Source organism: Boleophthalmus pectinirostris, unplaced genomic scaffold, assembly GCF_026225935.1.
Source record: "Boleophthalmus pectinirostris isolate CB_2022bp ecotype Guang Dong unplaced genomic scaffold, ASM2622593v1 HiC_scaffold_7, whole genome shotgun sequence".
In the NCBI taxonomy this organism is placed as follows: domain Eukaryota; kingdom Metazoa; phylum Chordata; class Actinopteri; order Gobiiformes; family Gobiidae; genus Boleophthalmus; species Boleophthalmus pectinirostris.
This window is the reverse complement of record NW_026571473.1, coordinates 4,044,456-4,058,570: the sequence shown is the minus strand read 5'-3', so window position 1 is coordinate 4,058,570 and position 14,115 is coordinate 4,044,456. Positions and strand designations below refer to the sequence as shown.

Genomic DNA, 14,115 nt, shown 5'->3' with positions numbered 1-14,115 from the left:
TCATTGCCTCTACATTTAACCCATCCTTCCGTGTCTCTAAATTAAACTTACATTTGACTCATTTCAGTGTCTCTAAATTAAATCTGCATTTGACCCATCATTTAGTGCTATTCCTGCATTTGACTCATTCTTTGGGCTCTGAGTTTAACTTGCATTTGACCCAACCTTCGGTGTCTCTGGGTTAAACCTACATTTGATCCATCCTTCAGTGTCTCTAAATGAAACCTACATTTGACCCATCCTTCATTGTTAGTGGGACACATTTGCAGATCTTGAGCTCGTCTTGGTCAGGACTACCTCAGATAGAGGATTTGACCCATGTTTTGGGTTGATGGAGGCGCCCAGAGGAAACCCACTCACACGTGTATGAACAGTTTACAGAAAGACATGCTCAGTTTTAATGTATGGATCTTATTTATTTCCATAACAAGGACAATTCACAGGTTTTGCTTTGCTGTAAAGATTTAAATAATGAAATATGACAAGTTGAACCCAATGACGTAACTTCAGAAGCAATTTGTTAATCATTTTCGATACTGACTGTTCAGAGTATCCACCTTCGCATTTGTATAAACGCCAAAATCTGAATGCATTTTGCCATATTAAGCTTTTACGGTGAATTCACAACATTCTAGAGTTTGTTGAAATTCCGATGGAGGACAGGGGCCAGTGTAACTTTTTATGGGAGATTTTTGCAAGAAATATAAAAAATTATGATCCACAAATGTTGGACCTCATCATTATATGTTATGGATCAGCTAACAAATCGACATATTTCCAAATAGAGCCGTAGAATTCTGACCTGTCCTCCAGCTCAATGTTAAACTGTGGACTTTTTATCATGTTGTGACGTCACCTGAACCCATTCTACACTCCCAGCAGGTCTGAATCACTGAACCCCCCTTCCACTGGAGCACCGGGGGGTGTGGCTTCAGCGGCAGAGCTCCCAGCGTGCACCGGGTGAAACGGTTTCCATGGTTTGGAGGGGCAGTGGAAGGGGGCATCATCTGGGGAGACGGTGGGCTTGGCCAGGTCCTCCTCAGATGACTCCTCTTTGCCTGAGGGTTTGGCTTCTTTGGTTTTGCGGGGAGGATCAGTCGGGGCGGCGTTGTGGGGAGCGGGAGAAGTGAACTCAAGCAGCATGTTTCTCAGGGGAGACCAGCCAGGAGGGCGGCGCCGCATGACCTGAGAGGGACAAGAGAAGGAGTCTAGGGTAATTTTAGTCCTCATGTGGATTTGGGTTGGTCCCGATTTAGTCCAGGTTTAGTTTGGGGTTTAGTCCTGGTTTGTGAATGCACCCTACAAGAAACATTCATCTTAAATCACACTTTTACAGATGCTCTCTTTACAGTTTTGTGCATTATTCATTCACTCCACACTCAGCAGACTGAGTGAGGGTCCAAACTGCAGCATTGGCCCCTCCGACAACCAGCACTCACGCACACCGCATTCATACTAGGCAATGTTGGCAAAGTGTCTTGCCTAAAGACACAACAACTGCTTCTCCACTGTGGCACCTTGTTTCCCAGCAGTCTACCATCCTAGTACTAATCAGGTCAAGCACTGCTTAGCTTCTGAAATCTGATGAGATCAGGGTTTGACAGGGAGGTTTGGCCAGTCCCAGTTTAGTCCTGGTCTATAGCCAAGGTTTAGTCTAGTTCCACATGAAGACAGACCTGGTTCACCTCAACGACAAGATGTACTACACAAAGACTATCACCACAGACGACTCTCGCCTTTAGCTTTACAGTCGGAACAAAATAGAAATAAAAAAATACAGATCTCACTGAGGGCATTGGTCCCGGCTCACACTCCAGATGAACATTGGGCACTTCCTGTCTCCATGGAGCCATATCCACAGTGGAGTTACAGTTTACAAAATCCTGCAGAACAAACAGATATATTTAAATACATGGAGACAGTTTCCATGGTGATGTGATGAGCCCCATGTGTTACAAGACATTTACTATGTTCTCATCGTCGATTGTGCAGTGGTGGTGGAGCTCCGCATGCTTCTCTTTGGCACACTTGGACCTCCTCATGTCGAACCTGAACTTAAAACGAAAACCTGCCACCACCTGAAAACAAGAGAGACACATAAATGGACACAGAAAGAACCTGTGGCAGCAGGAGAACACAACTGCAACATCACTATGTATTTTGTTTGTTTGTTTCTTTGTTTGTTTGTTGAGAATACAGTGAGGTCTGGGTTGGCAGTAGTTACTGTTATGTTGCTTTTGTTGTACTCCACACTCAGTAATGGTCTCTCTCTGGTCACAGCTGCCCTGGGGCAGACTCAGAAACACAGCTGAGTTGAGTTTGTGAACAGTTGCCAACATTCTGGTGAGTAAACAAACTTCCTATATCCATTTTTATTTTTCTTTAAAGTACAAACAGATCTAAGGGGTTTTATGTTATTTATGTTGCATAATTATTTGTATATTTGGTCAGGCGTGATAATGTGTATGTTTATCAGTGTAGAGCATGTTACTTTGAAAAAGTAATTAGTTATAGTTACTTGTTACTTCTCCCCAAAAGTAAAGAGTTAGTAACCGAGTTACTCCACTATAAAAGTAACTAGTTACTAGAGAAAGTAACTATTGTAATACTTTTTTTTAAGAGAGCACTCACACTAGGTCTTTAGAACTGTGCCGTGCTGCGCACAAGCATGACAGTGTAGGATTCTACGCAACCGATGATGTCATCACTCGGCGCAGTTGGTTTACAGGTGGCAGCAAAGAGAAAATAAGTCCAGCGGCAGAAATATCTATTAAACAGTGAGACAGGTGTGAGTTCTACTGCGATATACTCCTCCGTCAGTTTATGGAGATAATGACAGAAGAGGGCAATGCAGAGCCGTGAGGGCAGGAGTTGTTACTTGTCTGTGTTTCTATCGTAGTTACACATGTGTGTCTCCATAGTTACCTGTCTGTGTTTCCATTACACATGTGTGTCTCCATAGTTACCTGTCTGTGTTTCCATAGTTACATGTGTGTGTCTCCATAGTTACCTGTCTGGTTGCCGGGCCGATCTGGTGCAGGGTGAACAGGTGTGTGTGGTCAGACTGGCTGTTGTATTTGGAGATGGACACAGACACAGGCACTTTCATGTCCTCAGAGTTCTCATCGATCTCTTCAGGACAGCCCACACACGGAGCCTTTGAAGAGGGAGTCAGGCCCTCTGGAAACAACAGAGGGAGAGATGTTAAAATAAAGACAATTATCTCAGAAAAAAACTAAACAAAACGTAAAGGTCCTATATTAAGCAAAATTGACTCCTGTGAGCTTTTTAGTCGTGTTAGACACAACTTAAGTTGTGTTTTGTTTCATTCACACATGTTTGAATAATCCTTTATTAGTCTGTCTACCTCTCCTTTTACGTCTTCCTTTTACGTTTTGTTTGATAGAAGAGATTGCCAATTCCAGGGCCGAAACGATCCAAATGATTCTAGTGAAGTTATATGTTAGTTAAAAACTCAGTGGCGCACTTCTTTTACAACATGACATCACAAGTTGGAACTGACTGTTTTCTGTTTGAGAGAAGACCTCAGCCTAAATCTGCAGGGTTTGTGTGTTAAACATGTGAATGTAACAAAACACAACTCCAGGTCTATTTGTGATGAGGAAACTACATTGGAACATCATCCGAAAATAGCGTAATATTTCAAATGTTATCGTTGTTGCGTTTTGGTGGTTTGAGAGCGACTTTTTCCCTCTCTCCTCAAACAGGACGTACAAGAACTGCTTTGTGAAAGAGGTAGTATAATACAAAAGTGATTTAAAGAACACATTTTCAGGAGGCTGTCATCAATACGAGCGTTCATGGTCCTGTTTAGTTAGTGTTTTGATTTTCAACAACAAAAAAATTCTGACTAATTTTATTTGAGAGAGACGTGTTGAAGAGCACAAATCCTCTCACCTGTTGTAGTTACAGCTAAACAAATTCTTTATGGTCAGACTGTGTTAAAATAAAACTCAGATTAAACTAAATTGAACTTGAGTAACACAGCTTCAGACAGAGCAGTTCCTCCAGTTAGCTCCACACACAGATTATTATCCAGCCCACTTTATTTCTGTAAGCACATTTTATAAACATGACGGTTTCTAAAGTGCTGCACAGACAAATTAATAGTAGAAGTAGTAGGAGTAGGAGTAGTAGTAGTAGTTGTTGTAGTAGTTGTTGTAGTTGTTGTAGTTGTTGTAGTTGTTGTAGTAGTTGTTGTAGTAGTTGTTGTTGTAGTAGTTGTTGTTGTAGTTGTAGTAGTTGTTGTTGTTGTAGTAGTTGTAGTAGTTGTTGTTGTTGTAGTTGTTGTAGTAGTTGTGGTTGTTGTTGTAGTAGTTGTTGTAGTAGTTGTTGTTGTTGTAGTTGTTGTTGTAGTTGTAGTAGTTGTTGTTGTTGTAGTTGTTGTAGTAGTTGTTGTTGTTGTAGTAGTTGTAGTAGTTGTTGTTGTAGTTGTTGTAGTAGTTGTAGTAGTTGTTGTAGTAGTTGTAGTAGTAGTTGTAGTAGTTGTTGTAGTTGTTGTAGTAGTTGTTGTTGTAGTTGTTGTTGTAGTAGTTGTTGTAGTTGTTGTTGTAGTTGTTGTAGTTGTAGTAGTTGTAGTAGTTGTTGTTGTAGTTGTTGTAGTTGTTGTAGTAGTTGTAGTTGTTGTTGTAGTTGTTGTTGTAGTTAGTATTTGTTGTTGTAGTAGTTGTAGTTGTTGTAGTAGTAGTTGTTGTTGTAGTAGCAGTAGTTGTTGTAGTTGTTGTGGTAGTTGTTGTAGTAGTAGTTGTTGTTTTTGTAGTTGTTGTAGTAGTTGTAGGAGTAGCAGCTGCAGTAGTAGTAGTAGTAGTAGTAAAACAATAAAAGACAATAAATCATGAATGAAAACAAGAAATAAAAGTGTTAAAATGCATAAAGATGAAGATGAATTAATCAAATGAAATAAATAAAAGACACAGAGGCGCACACAACTCACGTGGTGTTAAAAGCCACAGAGTAAAAGTGGGTCTTAAGACGAGACATAAAACTCTTCACTGTGAGCGTTCCACAGCGTTCCAGAGTTTGGGGCCGGCCACAGAGAAGGCCTTGTTCCCCCAGGTTTAAGTCTCTTCTTAGGCACCATGAGCTGGAGCTGGCCCTCGGATTAGAGCATAGAAACCTGACTGAAGTCTGACAGGACCCGTTCTGACAAATATTTAGAACTTGTGTTTGAGCTCGAGTCGGACTCAGACACATCAGCACGTCAGCTGTTTCCTGTCTACAGTAAAACCACTCACTTTGAGTTATTATTGTTTGTGAAATGTGGAACAAAACTTCGCATACATGATTTTTAAAGCATAAATATTGGAGATAAAGAGTCACTATCACTAATCTGCAGCTTCACCTTGATCCGTGTGCTGTGTGGATGTAAACAGACACACGTGAGGAACTACTCTTACCTTTTTACTTTTAAAGAACACATCAAATTGGATTAACAGCGTGGCTTTGTGAACTGGATCATTATTTACGGAGGAAATATTCTATGGATAATGTGGATGAGATACTGCACTTTAAATTTACCACTTTACGAGAGGTGAGGAATAAAGTCTTCTCATTATTTACCCTTTATCCAAAGTTTATATTTTGCGTCTCTGTGTCCGTGAGAGGCCACACAAACAATATCCTACGTGTGTCATTAGGCCTATGAAAATAAAATTGTGTGATTTTAATTGTCAGGTTTGGACACAAATATCCTAATACCTCGGGTCAGATTCAATCACTGCTCTGTCAGATGTGGACTGCGGTTGGACAGAAAAATTCAGCCCGATCCACATTCTACCTCAGGTCTGTACTCACCGATCTGACACGCCACGTGCTCGGTGTCTGTGTGCGTCTCGTTCATGTGCACTGTGGCGTTGCATTTGATGGGCTTCTGCAGAAAAGAGAGAGGTTTTACCGTTTGTTGATCATTTCTGTGGCGTAAACGTGAGGGGGACCTTGTCTATGCGCAGGTAGTCGCAGTGTGTCCAGGGGGTGGGGTCCGACGCTGAACAGTTGCTCCTCCTGGTGGTGAAGTCGAGCCAGTACATGCCATTTTCTGCCTAAATAAACAATGGACACAGATGATAAAAATGAGCCTATTTGCTTAGCAGGAGTGGCAGAAGTACACAGTATATGTAAAAGTATAGCCACAAGGGATGGACAAAATTGCCGCAAGAAGTTAAATCATTTTGTACGATTTTTTTCATGTGTTTATATTTGGATTGGACAAAAAGCTGTAGTAGAATGGAAACAAAAATACAGAAAATTGAGGCAAAAATTGGAAACCGAATCTTGAAATGTATTAGAAATGATGTTTAAATCTCGTCTTATCTCGTTCTTGTGGACCCAATCTTGTATCTCATTTCATCTTGTAGAAATCGTGTCTCGTCCCGTCCCTACTAGCCACATGAGCAAAGAATCCGCTTCAAGGGACAGTCCAGAATTTTGGACATAGGGCCTCATTTCCTAGTGAGTGAGTGTTGGAGACGTGTGGAGACACTTTTTGAAATATTCCATCCAGTCCTTGTATTTGCAGAGGTCACTGGTGTTATACTAGTGCATGTCAATGTTCATAGTTCTCCTGACACTAAAAACAGTCTTACCCACTCCACAAAACACCTGAAGCAAATCTGTTATTACACCAGACTGTCCATGTGAATGTCTGTGTTGATCATAGACTGTAGACTGTAGACCGCGTGCCAAGGAAGTTCTCCAGGAGGCTCTTCCGGCTCCTTCTGACTCTGGCTCCAGTTGACTTACATTAGGATCTTGTGGCTCCTCTCTCGTTATCATATGACTTTCCTCGTCATTTTGGTCTTAAAATGTTTGTAATATCCCGTCCTACAGGATCCAGAGTTTTTTTGTTTTTTTTTTCCAGTATTTTGTCCGTCAAAAAAAATCCTGTCTGAGTCTGGCTCCAGATTCGCTCCTGTAGCCGTTAGCATCGCGAGCCTCATTTGAGCGACGCTGAACGCTGTGGGTGACGTCACGCTTGCTTAGTCCACTTCTTTATACAGTCTATGGTGTTGATGGAATAATTGTAGAAGTAAAACAAACGTTGCATTTGAAGGATTTATGTCTAAGCAGCAGCAGTGAGTTGTTCTTCCTGATCAAGCCTCAGTTTTTCAAAATGGCTGCCCATTCAAGTCAATGGGCCGAGCTCAATGGCGCGTGACTCCAGATGAGCCTAGCCTGGCGATGTACTTCAGGTGGCTGTAGTAGTTGTTGTAGTAGTAGTAGTAGGAGTAGTAGTAGTAGATTGGACAGCAGTAGTGCTCTTTTCTACCCGCGGGCACACACCAATGCACGCGAGAGCACACATGGAGTGTGGGCTTGTGTATCATGTGATCCCTTTGACCAATCAGAGTGAGCAGAGAGGAGCCAGACAAAAGACAACTGAAGGATTTTGAGCTGAGAAAAAGTTTATGATATAAAAATAGGTAAAAATTACCACACAATCCAACATTTTTGAAAGTTGTAGGTCCCTGTCAGCTGAACATGAGCAATCTGTGATTGTATTTCACTCTGTGAGAAAAATCCTGTCTCAGCCCAGGAGATTTTTTCTGCTGAAGTTTCAGTGAGTGTCACTACGTCAACTGGAGGGAGCTACAAGCAGCAAAATCCTATCCAGTTTTTAATAGATCCATGTTCCTGATAGAAAGCTCAGCAGCGGCAGACTGATATCACCTAGCACCTAACCACTGTTGGTCAAGTTACTTCAAAACTTTAATGTGTTATTTATGACTTGTTACTGTCATTTAAAATCATTTGTTACATTACAATATTACTGCATTTAAAATGTAAAACATTACATTACTTTTAATTTACTCTCACCAAAATAACTGCTGAACTTCTGCGCCGTATACGGACTGAACCAGGACCAAACCAGGACTAAACCAGGACCAAACCAGGTCTAAACCAAAACTAAACCAGGTCTAAAACAGGACTAAACTAGGACTAAACTAGGACTAAACCAGGACTAATCTTGGACTAGAACTTGGAAGCGCCTTGCAGACAGGGTGTCTGCGTGGCGTGATAGGGCGTCACCTGTGTTTAGTCTTGTGGAGCGTGGAGTTCTGCGTCGGTCCTTTCGCCCGCAGTTACCTGACGGTTTACGTGGGTGCGTCTCTGGCGTTTCGTCACTGCTGATATCGCGGTGATTTTAGCAAATTTGTATGAACAAAAACCCACCACTTCAATCCAGGTTAAAAAAGCATTGTTACTCACATTTGTACCGAGTAAAATATTTAAAAAAATTTCCCCTGTTATGCCACATTACTGCGTTACAGCAAAAAGCAATGGATTACAGTAATTCGTTACTTTTATAACACGTTACTCCCAACACTGCACCTATCTTTCCAGCAAAGTAAAATTCCACTGCTGCTGAGAAAATAGTCCCTCAACATGCGACAATTCATGCGTTGCAAGGTTAGTTTTATTTCAAACATTATTCTATCAACACAGACATTCACATGGACAGTCTGGTGTAATAATAGATTTGTTTGGGGTGTTTTGTGGAGTGGGTAAGACTGTTTTTAGTGTCAGGATAACTATGACCATTGACATGCACTAGTCTAACACCAGTGACCTCTGCAAATACAAGGACTGGATGGAATATTTCAAAAAGTGTCTCCACACGTCTCTAACACTCTGGCTCACTAGGAAATGAGGTCCTAGGTCCAAAATTCCAGACTGTCCCTTTAAAATAACTTGGTTTGGTGAGATAATACCTGTGGTCAATATTTTTCATAATTTTGCATCAGTTAACTGTGTTTTAGTGGAAAAAAGTTGATAAGAATAGTACAAAAATACAGAAAGTAGCAGACAAGGAATTTTTTTTTCTGTCAGAATTATTGTGTAATTTAAACAGGTTTTTGCTTTTATTTACATTATTGTTGCTAGGTAACAGTTATAGAAGTGCCTCTACGTATGTCATATCTGCTGGCAGTGTCCAACCAGGAAGTAAAATGATAAAACTTCACCAAAATTTTTAAGTAGACAAAACTAGACAAGATTTTTAGTAAAGTCTTAAATATAATGCTAACAAGTGAACAGTTTTAGTGAAATTAGTTCACAGCAAAAAGTGTTAAAAGTGTTAAAACTGACTGTCACAGAATCAACTCTAACATTTTCTCAGGGTTTATGTGAGTCCAATCTGTTCTAGAGTTAATTTTTGGAAATGTTAATTAAGTAACACTGGACCAAAGTTCCCGTTTGACCCTGAAATCAAGAGTTATATGAACGTTTTGAGAGTAAACAGATAACACTTTGTAGAGTTATCCTGATTTAACTAAACAACACGCAGAGGTGTTTTATTTTTACACTTTATTTTAGTTAAATCAAGATAAAATTATGTAAAAAACTGGTTCAAACTGGTCTTGTCTCACGGGAGTTTGAAGTGGTGGGTGGAGGTGCCAAATTAACTCTAAGGGAAGTTGAATGAACCTTAGGGGAAGTTGAATTGACCCTGCGTTCGATTATCTTCCGAATCCCACTTGGACCTCGGATTTCACGTCACATCCGAGCTTGAAGCATTTGATTATGTTTGAAATTTCTCTTCCGTTACAACCTTACGGATGTTAAAGCTTGATAAATCAAGAGTTTGTTGAATATTGGCCTCACCACAAAACCAAACCCACAGGCAATGATACGGACGCGGGGAGATACTGCAGTGATACGAGTGATTGAAACTGTCATTTAATCCGCCAAACACAATGAAAACACTTCATATTGTCACAGTGCGCATAGTCATCTTGGATTCTGACTCGGAATCCTTGCTCGGTCTACTTTTTCCGCCACTGAGGTCCGAGTCGCGCCGTCCCAGGAAAAGGGGTGTGTCATGCGTGTCGTTAGGCAACTTCCTTGGAAAACTGATTCGGAAGGATAATCGAATGTAGGGTAACTTCAACCATATCAACTCTGGCAAAAAACCTGAACTCGAACCCCCATTTAACTTTCAAATAATTAAAATAACACTGTTTGTGTTAAAAACAACTCTATAGAGGCTTTGCACCATCACGTGACCCCTATAGCAACAGTACCTACGCCGCCATGACACCGGGCAACACTATGTCATTGACTTCAGCAGCATCTGAGAAACATGGGCAGGTTTTGTTGTGTATTTGGTTGTTCTAGATGCTCTGAAAGGGATAAAACGATTCGTTTCTTCACTGTTCCTCTGGAAATGACTCATCAGGAGCTCAAATAAGGGAATTATCGACAAAAAGACTGGAATTATGGCTAGAGAACATAAACCACGAAGAGATTTCCTATGGTACCATCAAGACACACTCACGTCACTTTCATCAAGGTATTTGCTATTTAAATTGTTTCATAGCTTATTTAATGAAAGAAGCACATTTACTGAACTAAAATAAAAAAAAAAAAACATTTGCAGTGCTACTGAAGTCAATGGCATAGCGTGCCCGGTGTCATGGCGGCATAGGTACCGTTGCCATGGGGGACACGTGATGGTGCAAAGTCTCTATATATGCTATAACTCTATAACAACTCTATAATATTTCACCCTGTAATTTCAACCTTCCAGTTTTTGCTGTGTATTCAAACCTGAATCACCTGTTTAAAAAAGTGCATTAATATTATCTTTCATATGTTCTACTGAATGTCTTTTTATGTTTATGTTCCAGTACTAATGCAATATTGTGGAACATTCAACCCAAAGCAGTCCGTTTCCATGGAGACGTGCGTACCTTGCTGGCAGAAGTGACCTGGAACAGCGCGAGCTTGTGTCCGGTGTACATGTTCTTGTTGAACTTGGTGAGGGCAGAGGTCACGGCCCGGTCCACTGTGGGGTCATCACAGAAGATCAGCACATCTGTACTCTGGAACATGACAGAAAATAAACCGTTACACATGTGGTGCAGCGGGTTAAGTGTCCGCCCACCAACCACAAGGTCAGTGGTTCAAACTTTACTTGAGCATTTACCTTTATGTGTAACAAAAGTGATAAGAAAATATATAGTTCAAGACAAAAGAAAGTGACTAAAAGTGTTGTAAATTGCACACAGTGGTGCAGTGGGTAAAGCAATCACCCACCAATCACAGGGTAAGCGGTTCATACTTTACTTAAGCATTTACTGTTATGAGTGAAACAAAGGAGATAAGAAAACATGTGAAAAAATGTAGTTCAAGTTAAAAGAAAATTGCTAAAATGATTGTAAATTGCAGTTAGTGGTGCACCCACCAACCAGAGGGTCACTGGTTCAAACTTTACTTGCGCATTTACCTTTATTTGTGAAACAAAGAGATAAGAAAATATATAGTTCAAGATAAAAAGAAAATTACAAAAGTTATTCTAAATTGTAGACAGTGTTGCAGTGGGTGAAGCAATCACCCACCAACCAGGACGCCAGTGGTTCAGTCTTTGCCCAGTTTGAATATGTGTGAAACAAAACAGATGAGGTATAAAACATGTTCTACATTTGGGTGACAGTGGAGCAGCAGGTTAAGCGTTTGCCCACCAGTCAGACAGTCAGTGGTTCAAACTCCACTGAGTACATACTTTTGTGTCCTTGGGCAAGACACTTAAGTCATACAGGAGAGGCATCCAGCAAAACACTTTAAACATCAGTTTGTTGTTCTGTTAGAAGGCACAAACAGAAAATCGTGTACTGACATTGACGTTCATTCAAAAATAGTACAGGCTTTAAACATGTCACATTTTTAGATAAAATAACAGAACCGCTTTTTAACTCATAGTATTTGGAAGGATTAAAAGACTAAGCGATTTCAAATGTGCACTTCAAGTTAGAAAAACTGTAATATTTTGCAATAGTCATTAACACAAGGAACATCAGTTCCTCTTTTCTAAACGATTCTGTTAAAGTATTTGATATGGCTCAGAATGGGGTCGTAGGCGGCGTCTGTATCAATAAAACATAGTTCAGAGTCCACATCCTTTTATTAGTCATCTGTTTTCAGTCACTGAATAAATGTTTAAAACCACGAAATCCTCTATTTACTTTTTGCAACTTTTTCCATTTAGACTGTCACAATAAAAATGACAGATTTTTATTTTGATATTTTGTGATTATGGTTAATTTAAGGTTGTTACAGAACAATGATTCAGCATTTTTATGCCAGATGCCCTTCCTATGAGAGCCATGTACCTGTACTGTATTGTGACAAGAGTCAAGAGCCTTGCCGAGGAACACAACAACACAAGGAGCTTGTGCAATATTTGAAGCAGCTTCCTTCTGGTTGGTGGGTGAATGCTTACCCGACTAAACCACAGTTGGCATTAAGTAACAACTGATTTTAAATATATATTAGTCTCACCAGTACTAGTGTGACGTGAAGGCTCAGCAGGGCCAGTGCACACAGCCCCAGCGCTCTCCCCATTTTCAACTGAAACACACAAATCACAATACGATATACAAAATCAATCCTTTAGACACAATATCAAAATATCTGCTTTAGATTAAAGATGCACTGTGTAACTTCTCTAGTGGAGGGTTTGTTTTGCCTAGAATGCTGTTACACAGTGTGGCATTAAATCTACATGGAGACAAAAAAGATCACCAATACAAGTTCCAGGTCAGATCTGTGCAGAGGCGACCCCGCTCACAGTAAGAATGTTTGTTGTGTATGTGTCAATTCCAGCTACACTTTCAACAACACTAAAAAGAGTTTGAGCCTCTTTTAACTCCTAAACTGATGAGCTGAAGTTTACTAATGTGAAAAATCAAGTTCTCTGAATTGAATTTAACAATGTAGTTTTTAGCAGTCTAACTGAAGAACTGAAAGATGGAAAAGTTTAAAACCATACTGCGGAACATTCTAGTAAAAACAATAACATCTCTCTGGATAAAAGCAGGCGGTGAACCCTCCACCAGGAATGTTACATAGTGCACCTTTAATCTGTGTCTACTTGTTTTGTCATATTTACATGAATATATTTTCTCACGTCAAACACAAATGAAGAAAGATTAAAAAAGATTAGTAAGTAAAGTAAAGTAAAGATTCATGCTTCAAATTAAACAATTTTAAAGTATACATTTATTTTAAATTACATATATTTTAAAATCAGAATTTATAAATGTCTTAATTTATGTAATAACATATTAAATCTGATCAAAGTCAACACCAAAGAAACAAATCTGGAGATGTGAACATGAAGCAGCGCAATACGACTGATGGTGAAACAGGGAATCATTTTAAAGTTCACTAATGCAGATTGAGCAAAACAAAATAAGATCAAACCAAAACAGATTATAGGATCATTCTCGACAAAACTCCACATGAAGCTCAAAAGATTACAACTAAAACTAGAAGAAAACATAAATAATAATATATTTCTCTGACCTTTTCCAGTGCAGACGTCGTGTTGTGGCCGAGGAATCAGACGAGCAAGTGGCATTCACCTCAGCAGTGCCCCACACGCGGGCACCACCAGGATCAAGGTTTGAGCTGTGTTTACTCTGAGGCTGTCCGATCAATACTGCTCCACACACGCAAAGAAATACAACTCAAATAGGACTAAAAGAGGATCATTTAGACTGCAAATACTTTCACAGTCTTTATTAAGTTTTAGTGAAAAGGTTAAAAAGTCAAATTTGAGAGTGTGGCTGCAGTTTTGGTGATAAGTATGAAGGTTTTGTGTGTTTTGGAGGTACTTTGCCCTCGTTGAACTTTGAACGCTGCTTCCTGTGATCTGAGGTGACATGTGCCCTGGATTACAAAAAAAAATCTGGGGGAAAATGTAGGCTCTAAAAAGACAATAATGAAATAAAACTTTTAGTTGTGCTATCCTTGAAATGTTACAGTATGGCATTAAACTTATCTAATTTGGAAGTACAATTACAGTCACCAGAGAAGTTACTTTTAAACTGACAAGATTCCTTTATTTGTTCCACAGTGGGAGAATTCCAGTGTTGCAGCACACAGTTCAACAGCAAAAAAAAATATAAATATGATTATGCAAACAAAATCAATCTACAGACTTGGATCCAATCAATCTAAAATATCAGCAGGGCCGGAGAAGCCTTTGAGCACAATAAGCAGCTGCTTAGGGCCCCGAGGCCACCAGGGGGCCCAAATATTTTTGGGAAACTAAGCAGTGCTCAGGTGTTTATACTGGTGTAAATACTTCTCTAA

The 14,115-nt window shown here is 39.9% G+C and overlaps 1 protein-coding gene across 1 annotated transcript; it reads right to left on the bottom strand.

The window, feature by feature from the left end:
• Positions 1 to 445: 445 nt before the first annotated feature.
• kng1 (kininogen 1) lies at positions 446 to 13,419 on the bottom strand. The gene is made up of 9 exons (XM_020925210.2): positions 13,324 to 13,419; positions 12,298 to 12,366; positions 10,710 to 10,841; positions 5,955 to 6,059; positions 5,815 to 5,890; positions 3,011 to 3,180; positions 1,968 to 2,078; positions 1,788 to 1,883; positions 446 to 1,185 (listed from the first exon to the last, which is right to left on the bottom strand). Exons 2-9 carry the CDS (start codon positions 12,358 to 12,360, stop codon positions 868 to 870), a joined length of 1,071 nt encoding a protein of 356 aa, XP_020780869.1. The 5' UTR covers positions 12,361 to 12,366; positions 13,324 to 13,419; the 3' UTR covers positions 446 to 867.
• Positions 13,420 to 14,115: the final 696 nt, after the last annotated feature.

Coding starts and splice junctions, on each gene's coding strand:
- kng1 (XM_020925210.2), bottom strand. CDS start 12,360: ATGGGGAGAGCGCTGGGGCTGTGTGCACTGGCCCTGCTGAGCCTTCAC. Junction 3,181..5,814: donor GCACGTGGCGTGTCAGATCG/GTGAGTACAGAC, acceptor TGTTGTTTCCAG/AGGGCCTGACTCCCTCTTCA. Junction 2,079..3,010: donor TCGGCCCGGCAACCAGACAG/GTAACTATGGAG, acceptor TCTTGTTTTCAG/GTGGTGGCAGGTTTTCGTTT.